Source organism: Canis lupus, chromosome 28 (assembly GCF_048164855.1).
Source record: "Canis lupus baileyi chromosome 28, mCanLup2.hap1, whole genome shotgun sequence".
Taxonomy (NCBI): domain Eukaryota; kingdom Metazoa; phylum Chordata; class Mammalia; order Carnivora; family Canidae; genus Canis; species Canis lupus.
In genome coordinates, this window is record NC_132865.1 from 30,089,969 (window position 1) to 30,107,575 (window position 17,607).

At 38.4% G+C, this 17,607-nt stretch overlaps 1 protein-coding gene across 12 annotated transcripts in view; it reads left to right on the plus strand.

The window, feature by feature from the left end:
• The window catches only part of ASPH (aspartate beta-hydroxylase), a 212,702-nt gene that overhangs the window by 176,049 nt on the left and 19,046 nt on the right, over positions 1 to 17,607 (plus strand). For all 12 annotated transcript variants that reach the window (XM_072804506.1, XM_072804507.1, XM_072804511.1 and 9 more), the window contains one exon: positions 14,284 to 14,419. In XM_072804506.1, the coding sequence (XP_072660607.1) occupies positions 14,284 to 14,419 (136 nt within the window). The remainder of the gene's footprint in view (positions 1 to 14,283; positions 14,420 to 17,607) is intronic.

A 17,607-nucleotide genomic window follows, 5' to 3' on the forward strand; every position in this document is an offset into this window, starting at 1 on the left:
TACTACTTGGGGACTCTTCCTGCATGTCAGCAATAAAACTCCTGACCTGGAAAAAAAAAAAAAAATTTAAAGTTAGCGTTAGGGTTAGGGTTAGGGTTAGGGTTAGGGTTAGGGTGAGGATGGCTATAACAAAAAAGATGAATATTAACAAGTGTTAGCAAGTATATGGAGAAATTGGAGCCCTCAAACTTTGCTGGTGGCAATATCAAGGGATGCAGCCACTTGGGAAAGCAATTTAGCAGTTCCTCAAAAAATTAAACAGTTATGGCCCAGCAATTTCACTCTTAGGCATATAACCAAGAGAAATATAACATTTATCCAAAAAGATGTACATGATTGTTCATAATAGCATTATTAGTAACACCAAAAACGTGGAAGCAACCTAAATGCCCATCTAAATAATGAATGAATGAGTAAACAAAATGTGGTCTATCTACACAATGGCAATAAAAAAGAAATGAAGTACTGATGCATGGTACCACATGGATGAACCTTAAAAAATATATTTTTTAAGATTTTATTTATTTATTCATGAGAGACATAGAAAGAGAGAGAGGCAGAGACATAGGCAGAGAGAGAAACAGGCTCCATGCAGGGAGCCCGATGCAGGACTCGATCCCAGGACTCCAGGATCATGTGCTGGGCTGAAGGCAGGTGCTCAATCGCTGAGCCACCCAGGTGTCCCAAACCTTAAAAATTATTACGCTGAGTGAAAGAAACCAGTCATAAGAGACTACCTATTAGATGATTCTGTTCATATGAACTATCCAGGGGCACCTGGTTGGCTCAGTCAGTTAAGCGTCAGGCTCTTGGTTTCAGATCAGATTATGATCTCAGATCTCATGGGTTGGGAGATCGATCTCCAGGTCGGGCTCTGCACTCAATGGGGAGTCTGCTTGAAGATTCTCTCCCTCTGCTCCCCGCCCCCAAATCATATATGCATGTGCTTGCTCTCTCTCTCTCTCTAAAATAAATACATTTTTTTTTAAAAAAAGAGAGAATGAGAAGACATTCTGTTTACATGAACTGTCCAAATGAGGCAAATGCATGGAGATGGAAAATAGATTGTTAATTGCCAGGGACTAAGGAGATGAGATGAGGGAGGTGACTGCTGGTGGGTAAGGGGTTACTTTTGGCATGATGAAAAGGTTTTAAAACAAAGTTGATGGTTGCACAACTATGTGAATATATTAAAAACCACTGTATGGTAAAAGTTAGTTGAGTGAGGGGCATCTGAGTGCTTACGTGCCTGCCTTCAGCCCTGGGATGAAGCCCCGAGTTGGGCTCCCTGCTCAGTGGGGAGTCTGCTTCTCCCTTGCCATCTGTCCCTTCCCCCACTGATGCTTTCTCTTTCTTTCAAATAAATAATAAATAAAAATCTTTAAAAGAACTTTTTTTTAAAAAGCTGAATTTTGTTATGTGAGTTATCGCTCAATAAATCTGTTAACGAAAATAGGAAACTATGGTAGCATATTGTAATTCGAGTATGTTTAAAATAAATAGGTTTCTGAAGAGTTGATGGAAAACACCTAACTTAATCATCTACCAGTAAGGCAAGATAGTGAAACAGTTTAGTTCAGAGCATAGGGCTCATGGTCACATGCCTTATTTTGATATTTTGGTCCATCCCTTACTAGCTATGTGACATTGAGCAACACTTCTTTGTGTTTTAATTTCATTATCTGCAGAGTACCTGTGGAAATAATATTTGTTCCCTGGTTGTTCAAATTTAGTAAGTAAATAGGAAGTGCTCAGTAAGTATTAATTATTACTCTTTGTAATTTTAATTACCTTGTTTTTCATAGGAAAATATTTTCTAGTTTCTAAAAAACAACTTGGAAAGCCAATTTTGAAATATTATGTATTACTGAAATAATATAACAGTTATGGTATGTGAAACACTTCCCGTTTACAATCAATGCACTGAGCATTTTTGTATAATACTTCTAATCTTTTTAAAACTCTGCAAGTTTTGTCCCCACTTATATATGAGTAAAATAAGGAGTAGAGAAATGAAATTTCCCCATGGTCCCATATTTAATGCTGGCAGGGCTGGGATTTGAATGAAAATCATTGTCCTTAAAGTCCCTACCCTTGCTGTAGCCCACTCTACCTCAGAGTTACTGATAATGTCTGCTCTTGGTTTCATGTCCTTCTCCTTTTTGCCAGTAAGGTCTTCATTTCAAAATTCTGTTTCCCTAGACTTCTTGATTTCAGCCCTCCCTGTTTTAATTTCTCTTCTACTTAAGAAGAAAACAGGGCCTGGGCATTGATCAACAGGTCCCCAGCAGCATAGAATCTCAGAAGGTGACATCTTGTGTTTGAAATTACTTGCTAACTATCTTCATTTATATAGAAATGTTAATATTGTGTCTAGTTATGACTTTCAAATAAAAAATAATTTCAAGGTGACCATTTGCCAATACTGACCCTGACAAGAGAGAGCCTGCTGTGTAAGGAAATCCAGGGCTAATGATGATTTAGTTGACAAATACTTGCACATCAAGATTCCTTCCATTTTCAAATTATAGTTTTATTATTACGGACTATGGATTGATCATTAACATCTTAAAGTAGGAACCTTCTAGATCAGATAGCTGCCATTTGTGGCCAAAATCCTTTTAGGATCATTATGGCCTTCACATGACAATTAACTACTATGGATAGCACATTTCCATTTCAATTATTCTCAGTGTATGTTCCAGTGAGAAGTAGAGTGCAATTTTCTTGAACATCATGGGATGATATTCAGTGAAGATGGATCATCTGTGTTTTTCCCTTTTGTTGGGTGGTAATTGTCCGCCACCCCCCACCCGCATTGTGTAGTTTGCAGTTTAGCAACTCTGTGCACTAGGGGTGGTAAAAGGCTATGGCAACTGAATGGGAAAAAAAAAATATATTAGAGAAAAATATTCCAGTAGAGTTTTCTTTTTTAGGCATATTTTCACTAAAAGCGAATAGGTTGCTGCCCAAATCACAAATATCAAAGCCATAAGTGCTTTGGGGCTATTTAACATAGAAATTGAAACAAATGGATTAAAGTCTTTGCTAGGTTATAAATAGAAAAGATCTCTTCTAGCCAGGGAAAAGCCACCATTCCATTGAGTTTTGTTCTTCCCTTTTTGAGATTAGCTTTTTGATCTGCATTACTCTATGCCTAATTTAGATGTAAACAATGCATGCATAGAAATTACTGTGATAACATTGAAACAACAACAAGCTAATAGCAACCAAAAACTGTAGTTTGGGTTTTTTTTAAGATTTTATTTATGTATTTGAGAGAGAGAAAGCGTGTGCATGCATGCACAAATGGGAAGGAGCAGAGGGAGAGAGACAAGCAGACTCCGTGCTAAGCCGAAAGCCCAACATGCAGCTCAATCCCAGGACGCTGAGATCATGACCTGAGCTGATATCAAGAGTCAGATGCTTAACTGACTAAGCCACTCAGGTGATCCTGAAAACTATATAGTTTTAAATACACCTTTTCTATTTGTGTTTCCTGATACGTCTTTGCATTCATCACGGGCAAAAGGAAAACTCTTGCATCCTTTTTTTTTTTTTTTAAGATTGATTTTATTTATTTATTTATTTATTCATTCATTCATTCATTCATTTATTTATTTATTTATGAAAGACACAAAGAGAAAAAGAGAGAGAGAGGCAGAGACACAGGCAGAGGGAGAAGCAGGCTTCATGCAGGGAGCCTGACATGGGACTCTATCCTAGGTCTCCAGGATCACGCCCTGGGCTAAAGTGATCAGCTAAACTGATCAGCTAAACTGCTGAGCCACCCAGGCTGCCCTCTTGCATCCTTTTTCTGAGTTTTTCAGAGCAGCTGCTCTGATACAAATGAATAGCATCACAAGTGAGTTTCCCCTTCCTCATATTGTACTTGTATTAGTTGGAGGAGTGCCCAGTAATATTTTTCTGATGGCATGACACAGTGCATAAGAATGATTGATTAAAGTGATACTCTGTCATTTTCCTTCAGACTGTGGCTTTTAATTAAGAAATCCATTCTGTATGAATAATGTCAACTTGACAAAAAAAAGACTTACACAGTAATACATCAGTGGTTCAACATTTCTATCTGTTCAATATTTTCTATCTATGTGATTAAATATTTGAATGTTTCCACTGAACTGCTTTTGAAATGAAAAGGATTAAGAAAGAAGCAAAAATGTCAGATTTACTGTGGAATTAAGCTGTAAATTAAGCAGATTAGCAATTTTCTATGAAAGTAAGTACCATACTATAAAGAAGTGCTAAAAGCAGTTCCTTAAGATTAACATAATAGTTTAATCCTATTTTTCTAAATCAAACCTTAAACTTTTGGGACTCTAAAGACACTTTCACAAAACATAACAACCAAATGGCAGTAGGAGTCCAGAGAATCCAGGAAATTGGATGGTGATATAACTTAAAGTGCACTCTAACTGTACACTTTAAAGGGCTCAGCAGTTGGAAGCATTAGTTTGGTTCTCAGTTTTGACCCCTGGGGAAGGTCATTTCACCCTCTGAGCCTCAGCTTCTTTATCTCTAAATTCAAGATAATTACCTCAGTTTCTTCTCTACTGCAAGGTTTTAGTGAGGCACAAAAATGAAACAAAACACAATACAGTGAAAATCTGCCATCATGGATGTTCCTATTTGCGTTGAGCCCTTAACAGGAATCAACACTCGGCCAAGTTTCTAGGATGGCATATGATAGCAGTTACAGCAACACAGCGAAAGAATAAAATATATTCTATTCTTTGAATTACTTCAAACTAAATGATTTTTTTCTTTCTCAGAGTGAGATTGGTGAGTTTTCAGTATTGGTCAATGAAAAAAAAAAAGTCTAAAAATTATCTTTATCTGTGATTCTCTTTGGGAATTCACAGTACAGTGTTTAATATTTCAGAAAAATTGTGAACTGTATCTGTTTGCTGTTCTAAAATTTTGAAACCTATAGGTCATAATCTATATGTCAGTAACATCCACGTGGGTTGATGTCTTAAATATGCCTATGCACATATAGATAATCTGTTTATCAAGAAATGTATTGATTATATGCACAGAAAGCTTCCCCGTCAGACCCTTAGGGTTTTTGCTGATGGTAGGGACTTGGAGGTTTTTGCTTGCTCAGTGCACTGGTCCCTGTAGGCAGAGTGGAGAAGGGTGGTGATACTTCGCCTCCTCTTTTAACTGCCTCTGACCAAGAATGTTGGTCCACAAGCCTGCCAGTCTGGCCTAGGGCATAAGGAATAGGAGTCTCATTTGCTTCCTGAAGTCCTCAGGCTAGATGTTTTCCTTGGCAACCTGGACTATCTTTTCTCCTTTATCCTGGTAGAGAATACCCTTTCTCTGCCACTTTCTAGGAAGAGCTAAATCCAGTTCCCTTGCCTTGGTGCAGGGTACCTTATCTTAACCTTTTTCTTCAGTAAGGATAATGAGAGACTTAAAGTACAAATGGACAGTGTCCACACTGTCCACATATAAACTAGACCACATATAAAACTAGAACCTTGACCCACAGCCTGCAGCAAACTGCCTGGGAAACTGCCTCCTTTTCTAAATAACCCAGGAAGGCAGCCTCCTGTAAACCAGACTTTCAGGAAGCCAGATTGGCCAGGTAGCAATCTCTAGTGACAATCCAGGAAGCTAAAGAATAATTTCTGTAACAATTGCCCTAAATGTCCAGGACTTGATTAATAACTGACAGCTTCCTTAATGCTTGCCCCTGCCTCCAACTTAGGACATATCCGAGAAAGCCAGATACGCTCTCCTAACCAGTCATATAGGATGCTCACTTCTAGTTACCTGCTAACAGCCTCCGCTCAGGGTACCCCGAAGCCTTTCCTTTTTTCACCTTTAAACTTTCCCACTTCTTCACCAAAGCACAGGTCATGGTGGCTGGCTCCCTTGCTATATGAATAAATAGCCTTTTGTTTTTCTCGTTCAGTTGGTCTTTATTTCCACAATGAGAAATGTCAGATATTTTCTTTTATCTTTATATTCAAACTTGGAAAAACAGGAAATCTGATTAAAATGCATCAGTACCAGAAAGAGATTGCTTTTTTAATGCTACTAATTTCCCCAGAGATTTTGTTGAAATTATTGCAAAGAGAGTTTGCTGTGAGAGCATCGCACTCACTGTGGCATTTGCTGTGATTCATAGCTTCAGCTCAGCACTCAGGGGGATGCCCTCTACCCTCTAAGGCAGAGTACACTATTCTTGTCTTATCTAGGATATGCTATCCAAGTTTCATTATCATGGTATAAAGTATAGGCATGTCTTGGCTAGGATTTAAGCTGATTTTATATCTCAAAAAATTAGATACAGAATTCCCAGGTAATAATTAACATGTTTGCAGCCAATTATATGGAATTTGGTATATATTGTACTAATGCACCACTGCTACCAGTTCATTCTAACTCCAATTTAACATAGAAACTTTACCTAAAATAGTCTTTGGCCACGTGCCTTCTCTGGATTTAGAGTTAGAATCTTGCAAGGTATATACACACCTCTGGGACTTCTCAATTGCCAATATCTATTTTCTCCCTTCCCTTTTTTTTCTTTTTTTTTTTTTTTTTTTAAGATTTTATTTATTTATTCCTGAGAGTCACAGAGAGAAGCACAGAGACATAGGCACAGGGAGAAATAGGCTCCCTGTGGGGAGCCCATTGCAGGACTCAATCTCAGGACCCTGGGATCACTACCTGAGCCAAAGGCAGACCACTCAACCACTGAGCCACTCAGGTGTCCCATCGCTTCCCTTTTTCTTAACAGCTAATCATAGGCAGTTACGTACCTACCCTATAGGCAGTTACGTACCTACTCTTATTTATATTAATCTGATCACTAGGAGTTCTTATCACATGTTTTGTCCACATGTTACAAGCATAATTCTTCCTGCCTGTTTCCATGACTATGTTTTATTTTGTTCGTAAATGTACTATTTTCCATGTTGATGTGAATTTACTCATGATCCCCTTCCATCTGCTATTTTCCCTCCTAGCTGCAACTAGTTCTAACTTGAATGTACCTTTATGTTATGTGTTGATTGTGTCCCCCCAAATTCATATTTTGAAGCACTAACCCTCCAATACCTCAGAATGTTACTATTTAGAGATAGGGTCATTAAAGAGGTAGCTAAATTAAAATGAGGCCACTGGGGTGGGCCCTAATCCAATATAACTAGTGTCCTGATGGGAAAAGGGAAATTTGGACACATGGAGGGGATGTGTGCTCACGTGGAAGAAAGACCATGTGAGGACACAGCTAGATCTGCTAGGCAGGGAGTGAGCTCAAAAGAAACCAAACTTGCCAACACCTTGATCTTGGCCTTCCAGCCTCCAAACCTGTAAGACAGTAGATTTAGATTGTTTAAGTCACCCAGTCTGTGGTATTTATATATTATGGCAACCTCCACAAACTAACACCATTCGCGAAGAAACTCCCATTACTTAGCAGTCTGCAATGTTTACTTACTGCCTTAGCAAAAACATTTCTCTGAACAGTTCTATTTTCCTACATAGAAGAAAATATTTAAAGCTCAGTTAGATGAATAATGCTTGACTAGGACAAAATTAAAAGTGATCTTATGTCAGGCTTCAAGGATCATAATCAATTTTGTCATCATCTGACCACATCATGGAATTAGGGGCATACCAACCAAATGATGCAAGGGAAGTATGTAGGCCAAGTGAGAAGAAATTAGCGTGACAATAAATCAATATGTGGAATAGCAAGGCTTGATTTAAAATGTGAACTATGTTGGGACGCCTGGGTGGCTGAGTGGTTGAGGGGCTGCCTTTGATTCAGGGTATGATCGCAGAGTTCCAGGGTTGGGTCCCACATTGGGCTTCCTGCGGAGAGCCTGCTTCTCCCTCTGTCTGTGCCTCTGCCTCTCTCTCTGTGTCTCATGAACAAATAAATACAATCTTTAAAAATTAAATAAATAAATAAATATTAAAATAAAATATGAAATATGTTGCTGAGAACTCTTTTCTTCTCTCTGCTGCCTATCTCTGTTGTGTAAAATGGCATCACTTTGAATTTGGTGAAGTTTTGAAGATGCATCCCAGGGATTACTAAGAGGTTTTGCAGGCTAATAGGATTTTGTTTTCTCAGTTTTACTAGAAGATCCTTCTAGTCTACAAGAAAAAAAAAGGGGGGGGGGAATAAATAAGAACCACCTGTTCCAGATGTATAGAAAATATGGGTGAAGAATGATTAAGGAGAATTGAGCAATACATTTAGTATCTCCCACATGAAATCTCACTTAAATGATAATAAAAGAATTTTAAGAAGAAAAAATGACAGTAGAAAAGAAAAACTTCACTTAAATGACAATAAAAATGTACATTTACAAATTTAAAAAAAATAAGGCAAGAGAGAGACAAGAACAGATGAAACAGATGTTTTTGTTTGTCTTTTGAAAACATAATAGGGGAGTAGAATGTGACTTGGCCATCCCAAGAAAGGTGAAAGCCATGGAAGTGATTGTGGAGGTGCTTCCAAAGAGAAGGCATTGAAGGTACCTGGTACTGCAGCAACTGCATGGCCTCAGAGGATAGGCTGCTCTCCCTACATTGCAGATGCCCAGTGAAGAAACTGGCTTGATGATGCACCCAACCGGGAGGCCTGTCGACCATGTGCCTTCCCCTTTCACACAGATCCGAACACTGTATCAGTCCTGTAGGACTCACAGCCGAGGTCTGTCTAACATGGGAGAGACCCCTCAATGTGAAAGAAAATAAAGAACTGAACAAAGAATATAGTAAGGGGAAACAGAAACTGTGAGGAGCAAATGCCAAAAGAAATAGTATTTCTAAGATAACTCAGGGCAGTAAGAAAACAGTATAGCCACGATAATGTGGATTGGATAATGTGGAAGGGAAAAAGACCCAAATTGGGCTCTCTCAGAAATACGTAAAATATGACTTGCAAAAGTAAGAATTTCGTAGCATCATTAGAAGCTAAGTCAAGAAAATCTCTCAGAAGGGTAAAACAAAAAAGATTGAAAATAGAGAAGTTAGGAAAACTAGAGGCTCACTTTAACGTGCTCAACATAACAAACAAAAGAAGTTCCAGAAAGAATAGGGAAGGAATGGAGAAGAAATTACTAAAGAAATAAGACTGGATAGTCTCCAATTGAAAAAAATTGAGTTTCCATATTGAAGGGACCAGTAAGTAACGAGCTTTCAGGAAATTTCAGGAAGCCAGAAATAGAAGATTTTAAAATCCTCATCATTACCATCATACCTGTACTTACACAGAACAGAGGTACTTTGGGCACATTTAATCTTAGAGGCTCTTGAGGAAAATTGTAGTAGTTCACGCTCTTTATAAATGAGGAACCTAAGGCACAGTGGATAAGTAAATTGCCCAATATCACATAGCTGGTAAGTGGGAGAGACATTTCCAAACCAGGCAGTCCAGCTCCATACCCACTACACTACTGATTTCTATAAAGTTTTCTCAGGGACCAAAAAAAAGGAATCTAAAGGTCAGATCTCCCAACAGCAACACTAAAAGTTATAATATAAAATGGCATTGTTCTCAAAATTCTCAGGAGAAAGTTATTTACTACCTCAAATTGTATAAACAGGCAAGCCTTCAGTCAGGTAGAAATACAGCTTCAGATATTTTCAGAAATTTAGTGTTACCTGTGCTGTGTCCTTTCTTGGGAACAACTAGAATGCAGTAATTAGGAAGATAACCATAGGCCAAAAGCCAAGGAAAGTTCCCTGATGATGCTTGCCCAGCACGTCCAGATCAAAGCAAGGCAGGTGGCTACTGCAGGGTTATCTTCAGAAAAAGAAAGAAAGTTGTGGCTTCTCTGATGTTTTTGGCAAGGGGCAGAATAGTATCAAGAGATTTTGTATCACTCTTTAAGTGCTATGAAGGAGAAACTGTGTTAAGTGCATTAGAAAATGAAGCCAAAGAAAAGAGGGCAGAAACGTGGGATGAAGGATAATCATCACAGTATGACTCAAGGGCAAATGATACCTCATTGTCATGATGTTATAAAACCCGAATGTGAATTTACCCAGATGTATGAAAGATTTGTGAAATTAACTGTTGCTAGATTGAGGAGAGGGCAAAGAAGACATCACATTATTAACTTGTTACCTTCCCTAGGAGAAAAATGAGTGATAATGTCTGAAATGAATAAATCAAGAAATAACAGTATAAACATAGTATTTATATAGAAGCAAGTAAATAGCAGAAGAGGTGTTCAAAGGAATTAACGGGGTTGGACTCAGGATGGGGGAAGACTTGAGTGAGAGACAGCTGCTTTTATCATAAGACCTGTAGTATTATTTGACTTTTAAAAATATGTACTTTTAATTGAGTGAAAATAGAAAGGGCAATTTAACTATTTAACTGTAAGAATTAATTTAGCTTTAGCTAGCTCTTCTCAAGACTTTTCTGCAAGAAATCCATTTTAGGAGAAGACTTTAAAAATGGACTTAATCTATTTTGATGTTGAAGAGAAAAGCTGCTGTTGGTAATCCAAGTGAATGAACCGAATATCTGGGAAGTGAGGACATCAACTGCTTGGAGAGGGTCTGCATTAAAGAGAACCGTAGTGTGTTGTGGGATTAATGAGGCTTGAAGCTGGGTACTCCACTTAGAGATAACAAAAGTGCCAAATATAGCTGAGGTTCAATAAAAGGCAAGTGCTCATGATAGGTTTACGAAGCCATGTGGCACTGTATAAACAATCAAATCTCTGTGCTCTCAAATCTGTGCTGCGACAAAGAGAAATGTGAATTAGAAGCTGTTGTCTCCCGGGCAGTCATTTCAAATACCAACCCTATCAGTTTCTTTTATTCAGTTTTATGAAATGGGTGTATTTAGGGTCAAAGAGTTAATATTTTAGATGAGACCTTTAAAAAGGTAGGCATGATCTGCTCTGTGTGAGCCTTCAAGTTCCTGTTGGAATTTACTAAGAAATGGAATTTTTTTGCCATCCCAAACATCTGAGTGGTGTTACTATAGAGAAGATTCATATCCTTTCCCTCCCTCCTTTTCTCTCTCCTTCTCTCTCTCTCCCTCTCTCTCCTCTTTCTCAAACATGCACATACCCTGTATAATAGGTTTGGTGTTTAATTCCCTGTGATCATGTGAATTTTATACAATGTGGTTCCTTGGTTCATGCTTAAAAATAAAATTCCCAGGTCCCATCCCAGATTCCTTCCTGATGCCCATAAAAGAGACCATGCTGTATCTTTCCAAAGTTGAAAAAAAAAAAAAAAAAAAAACCAACAACAAACCCAACTGCACTCATTACTTTGGTAAAAACCTGCCCCTAAAAAGAATTTTTAAAACCTTATTTAGTGATGCAATCACTTTAACATTTTCCTTAGGGCTTTGTACCCTGTTTTCCTAACAAAAGATCAGCTCTGTGCAAAGGTGCTCCTAATATCAGCTTTCAAAAGAAATGAAAGAAATTTCTAAAATACCAGGAGAGAAGAAGGGAAGAGCCTGCTGTGTAAGGCTCCAGTAACCTCATTCGAAAAGTAATTTCATGTGTTAGAAAGGTAATTCTCCCCTCATCTGTGAGACAACAAGAATCTGCTAGATTTATCTATCAACTTGAACAAATTACAATAGCCGCAAGGAGTGTTGGTGATTTAGGTACATTTGAGAAGATGTGAATACATGGAGTGCATTTTTTTCTTTTTCATACTCTTGGGATTCTTGAAAAAACCATCATATTCTGTCACTCAGGGGACCTGCCAACGTGAGGGCTTTTGAGTATTTTTTTTTATTGGAATTCTGCCTTTGACTTGCTATTTATGAATTACCTACTTGGGATGAAGTAATATTGAAATTACTGATGACCAAGACCAGCATAAATCAGTGTGGTGGTAGCAGTAGCTGTGGATTGACACAAATCAATAGAGAGGTCTCACAGAAATAGCTGTATAAAATCAGGACATTGGCCTAGCCACTATGGAAAACAATATGGAGTTTCCTCAAAAAATTAAAAATATAGAACAACCACATGACCCAGCAATCCCACTTCTGGGATATATCCAAAGACCATGAAAATGAGCTATTGAAGAGATATCTTCATTCTCATGTTCATCGCATCATTGTCCACAATAAGACATAGAGACAACCAAAATGTCCATCAGTGGGTAGATGGATAAAGATATATATAAATATACATAAATACACTCATACACACACTGGAATATGATTCATCTGAGAAAGAAGGAAATCCTGCCATTTGCAACAACATGGTGGACCTTGAGTGCATTATGCTAAGTGAGGTAAGCCAGTCACAGAGAGACAAACACTGTATGGTATCACTTACATGTGGAATCTAAATTAAAAAAAAAAAAAAAGAAAGAAAGAAAGTCAAACTCATAGAAACAGAGCAGAAAAGTGGTTGCCAAGGCCAGGGTGGAGTGGAGGAATAAAAGAAATAGGGAGAGGTTGGTAAAAGGTATAAACTTTCATCTATAAGATGAATGAGGTCTGAGGATTTAGTGTTTAGCATGGTGACTATAGTTAACGCTTTATTGTATAATTAAAATGTGCCAAGAGAGTAGAACTTAATGTTCTCAACAGGAAAAATTAAAACATTAAAAAATGAAAGATAAATTTGTGAGGTGACGAATGTGTTAATTAACCAGATGGTGGAAATCTTTTCACAATGTATATGTGTATGAAATTGCCGTGATGTACACTTCTAAATATCTTACAATTTTGTCAATCATAACCTCAGTGAAGCTGGCATTTTAAAAAGAAATAAACCAGTAGACACAAAGAAATGAGAGGGGAAAAGAAGAAGTAGAAAATCAGTATCTAATCTGAAAATCTATGTCTTGCCTAGAATATCTTAATAAACCTAATATTGTCATATAATATGAAAGATGTTCCTGGGGAAGAGCTGAAGTTGGCACCATGTTTTCACACAAATCTCTGAGGGCATCTGTCCCTTGGAGCTCTCCACCTATGCAGTCTTCCTGGCTCCTTATCCCTTTTCCTCCATGGAATCATGAATTCATAAAGATGGGTTGGTAAAAACACATTGCACGTTATCTCATGCTTTACTCTATCCAATAATGGGTCAACCAGTTTTGCTTGATTAATTCAAAAGATAGAGAACCATGTTTTACAAGGCCTATTAATCCATTTTGAGGGAGCACTAATTGTTGTTTCCATTTTTTTGCGTGTCAGAATCCTTCTTTTTATTTGTAACTAATTAGTTCTAGTTCCATGCTCTTGAGCTCTGACTCTTGAAATCAGGTATTGTGTCCCTCTCTCTCCATATACTCTCCATCTCCATATACTCCATATACTACTCCATATACTCCATATACTACTCCATCCATCTCTCATTTAACCTAAAAATGTTTGGCATTATTTGCGTTTCAAAATCCTGGTTTATCGGTACAATTAGTCTAATCATACAGTAGGAAAGCAGTTTTTATTCTTTTTTTTTTCCTAGGAGTAGTTCCTCTGGGTTTGCCACTCCACCACCAGCTCACCCTGGCCTACTTTCCTCTCTGCTCCCACCCTCATCAGCATCACAGTATGTTGGTGAGGATCACCTAGAGCTGAGAGCTCCAGAATGTTCCTTCCACACACCTAGCAGCATCTGCCTGGCCACTCCAAGGCTCTGATGGTCTTGAGCCCACTTTCTGACAGGGCCTAAAGCACCCTGGTAAATGAGAAGTCAGAAATATTTTTTTTTTGGCTGAATTCTAAGCCCTAGGGCATTTATTTGCTTTGTTTTGCTGTTAACTTTATAATTCATCAGATGTTCCAATAGACACGTTTCTGATGTCTTGGAAATGTAATTAAAATTTACCAGGTTGAATGGCATCTTCGTGAAATTGCCGTTTCTGTTGAAAGATGAAATGAGGTCTGTGATTTGTGTTTTAGCTTGGATGCCAGGGTGTCGTGTGGAGCACACTGTAGTGTGCTCATGTACTGATGCTCATGTACAACAGGAGCAGTACTCTTCTTCACTTGTGATTATTTAAAAAACCAACAAACAACCTTTAGGCAAATGTAAAAGTAATTTTTGGAGGGGATTGTTCTCTGAGGAATTATTGACATTTTTATGCTGAAAGGCATTTAGTTCTCAAAAATAATAGTAAGCTTTTTTTAAACCCTTGACTGGAAGTCCCTGAGGAAATTGAAATAAGCAATCTAGATGAGCGCACAGATTTCATTACTTTATGAATCAAATAAACAAAAAACTGAGAGTCATTATAATGACAACCAGGCATATTTTCAACCCAGTAAAACCAGAATCTTCCCTCTAGTCCTTAGAAAGAAACTGGAAGTTAATCCGTGATGAAGGCCTTGCAGTGATGGATAAAGCCAAAGGCCTCTTCCTGCCCGAAGACGAAAACCTGAGGGAGAAAGGTGACTGGAGCCAGTTTACGCTGTGGCAGCAAGGTGAGCTCCCAACTTCTAGATTGTTCTCTGCAGCCAATGACCTGAGGGGAAGAAGGCTCGAATCTTGTCAAGTTATTTCCCAGAGCTGGAATTCCCCAACTTAAAGGAAACTGCCCAGAAAAAAATATTGTTTCTTAAAACTGTATATGAACAATTATTTCTGTGCATATGTGCATGTAAATATGTGTGTGTATATGTATGTAGGTATACTCACGTGTGTATATGGATAAATATATATAAATAATATTTTGGTTTTCCTGATCTTTCTCCATTTAATGTTACATTACAAAGAGTAACCCTACTGTGTAGGCTTAACCTAAAAGTCCACCAAGTGCTAATTACTATCTTAAAAAGGACCTTCCTGGGCAGCCCTGGTGGCTCAGCGGTTTAGCACCGCCTTCGGCCCAGGGCATGATCCTGGAGACCTGGGATCAAGTCGCACGTCGGGCTCCCTGCATGGAACCTGCTTCTCCCTCTGCCTGTGTCTCTGCCTCTCTCTCTCCCTCTCTCTCTCTCTCTCTCTCTCTCTCTCTCTGTCTCTCATGAATAAATAAATAAAATCTTTAAACGAAAAAAAGGACCTTCCCTGAGCATCATTTGCTCTGTAGCATGGAGATGATGTTGCATGTCAAAATGGAGTTACCATGGCTTGGAGATGATAAGACACCAGAGTGACAGGCAATAATAACCACTGTCTGCACTCCCCAAGGATAGGAAGTGGTCACATTCAACCTAACATTCTTAGGCTTAACCCAGACTCAGGTACATACACGGGGCTCCAGTATGTGTGTGTTTGATGAATTAATATAGCAATCTATCCTGAAAATGAGGAGCATTGAATTTTAGCTTTAAGGCTCTTTCCAGTTCTCTTCTTGAAAAATCAAGTCAGCCTGTTAACAGTCTACCCAAAAATAAATCCATTTTGAAGACTAAATAGTATGTGTTGCACATGTTCAGCTGCACCAAATAAATTGAGAGGAGGACAAGCAGCGGGTTTACATTAAAGGACAAATAAGCACAGTTGTTTATCTCACTTAAACTTTCAGAATAGTTTATACATAAGAGAAAAAAGAGCTACTTCAGTAATACTTTCAAGGATACGTCCATCAGAGGAGACATCACATGATTTTTAGTGACTGTCAGCTTTTTTGCCAACAAGATTTTTTTTAGGGGAGCTACAAGGTCAATATGTGAACAATATGCTAATTTTATCTATTGGAGTCTCACTAAAATGCATGAATTCTGTTGGCCTCAAGCATTCACAAGTTCATCTGATGCCTCAGTTGCATTAACATCCTTAGGCTTTAGCATCCTTATGCTTCCTAGAACAGTGCTTAAGAATAGCAGGCATCCTGGCAGTAATTTCCAGAACCATAGTCTCTGCTAAAAACAGGTGCTTAGATAAAGTTGAAATCTGCAAAGCATTACAGGGCATATAAAAGTATTAAGCAAGCAAGAAAATAAATAATGCTGACAAGATTTGAAGGCAACATTTTGACTTTAAATTTGTGCTTTTAAAAAAAAATGTTTATTTGAGAGAGAGAGAGCACAAGCAGGGGGAGTGGCAGAGGAGGAGAGAAACAGGGTCCCTGCTGAGCAAGGAATCCAATGCTGGGCTTCATCCCAGGACCCTGGGATCATGACCTGAGCCACCCAGGTGCCCCAAACTTGTGCATGTTTTTAAAAATGTTTTAAGTGTGGCAAAATATATTCCTTTGGCTCTAATGTATGATACTTTCACTTGTATTGTTGTATTGTTTCCAGACAGTGATGGCATTTCTATCTTGATTTCCATTTTGACCCAAAATGATTGAGTTGTGTATTTCGGGTGAGGGCTATCATATGCCTGTATTTTCCAATTAGTTGCAGTTAATTAAATAGAAATTTATTTCCAGTTCTTTTTTTTTTTTTTTTTTTTTTTTTTTTTTGTCATAAGAGAATATAAGTCACATAGTTTTTCTTTTCGGAAGTTCTGTTAAGGTTCTTTGTGGCCTTTTCTTTGTGGCTCCAGGCTTCTGGGACGAATCCAGTTAACTGTCTTCTAGAAGCAAAGTCACAGTTTAAAGAGTTTTGAAGACAGCTAGTACCATAGCTCACGTAGAAGCAGGATGGAATTCCTGAAGGCAGATGCCCTCTCAGGTGCTGTGACTCAAACTGGAGGGAGAATCCCGTGGCAGGAGGGGCTGGGGAAGATGTGAGGAAGGGAGGCAGCAGGACAGTTTCTGAGCCACGCTGAGATCTCAGGGTCGGACAGAGAGGCTGATGAACATCTGATTTAGTTAAGACTTAGAGTTTGTCTAGTTCTAGGTAGGAAAGGATGCTGCTAGAGAGTTGAAGGCCGTAAAGCTGTGGCTGGAAGTTTCATCTCTCTCCAGATGGTAGTGGGAATCATGATGAGTCTCCCAGTAGCATAATCAAGACTGAAGAATATTTATTCTGTTTTAAATGGCCAACTTTTGAGTTGGAGAAAAAAAACAACATCAACAAAGGTAAATAATAGTTTGTCGCCTACAAATCCATTTTCAAACTGCAAAGGGAATGTTATGGAATGTCAGTTTTGTTCAAGTTTATTAATTATCAGAATTGCCTGGATGGCTCAGCCCAGACACCTTGTTGAGTGCCTTTGGCTCAGGGCCTGATCCCAGGATCCAAGATAAGTCCCACCTCTGCCTATGTCTCTGCCTTTCTCTCTCTCTGTGTGTCTCATGAATAAAAAAAAAAATTTCTAAGTTTATTAATTATCACCAACAATGAACACTAAAATTATGGTCAGCAAATATACCATACCATACTTGGTATGCCATGCAAGAATGTGCAGTTATTCTTTCCTCCAGAACCCATGGGAGACAGTGCTAACTAATCTCAATAGCCTTCCTAATCTAGTTCTGCTCAAGCAGAACTTTTGAATCCTTCTCAACAGTGTTCTAGGTAGCCACTGCCAGTTGGTCAGAATTGTCCTGCAAGATGAACCTGTTACCTCAGCAGAGCCTTGAAACTAAAAAAGATACAATCCAAGACCTTTAAAAGTCCCAACCCCACGAATATTTCTTATAAAGTGTATTCACAACAAAAAAACAAACAAAAAAAAGTATATTCACATGTAAACAAAGTAGCCCATTGATTCTTCCAAACCTGCGTTTACAGAACTTCTAGGGCCATCTTCCCCAAGAAACAAAGTTGATCACTTC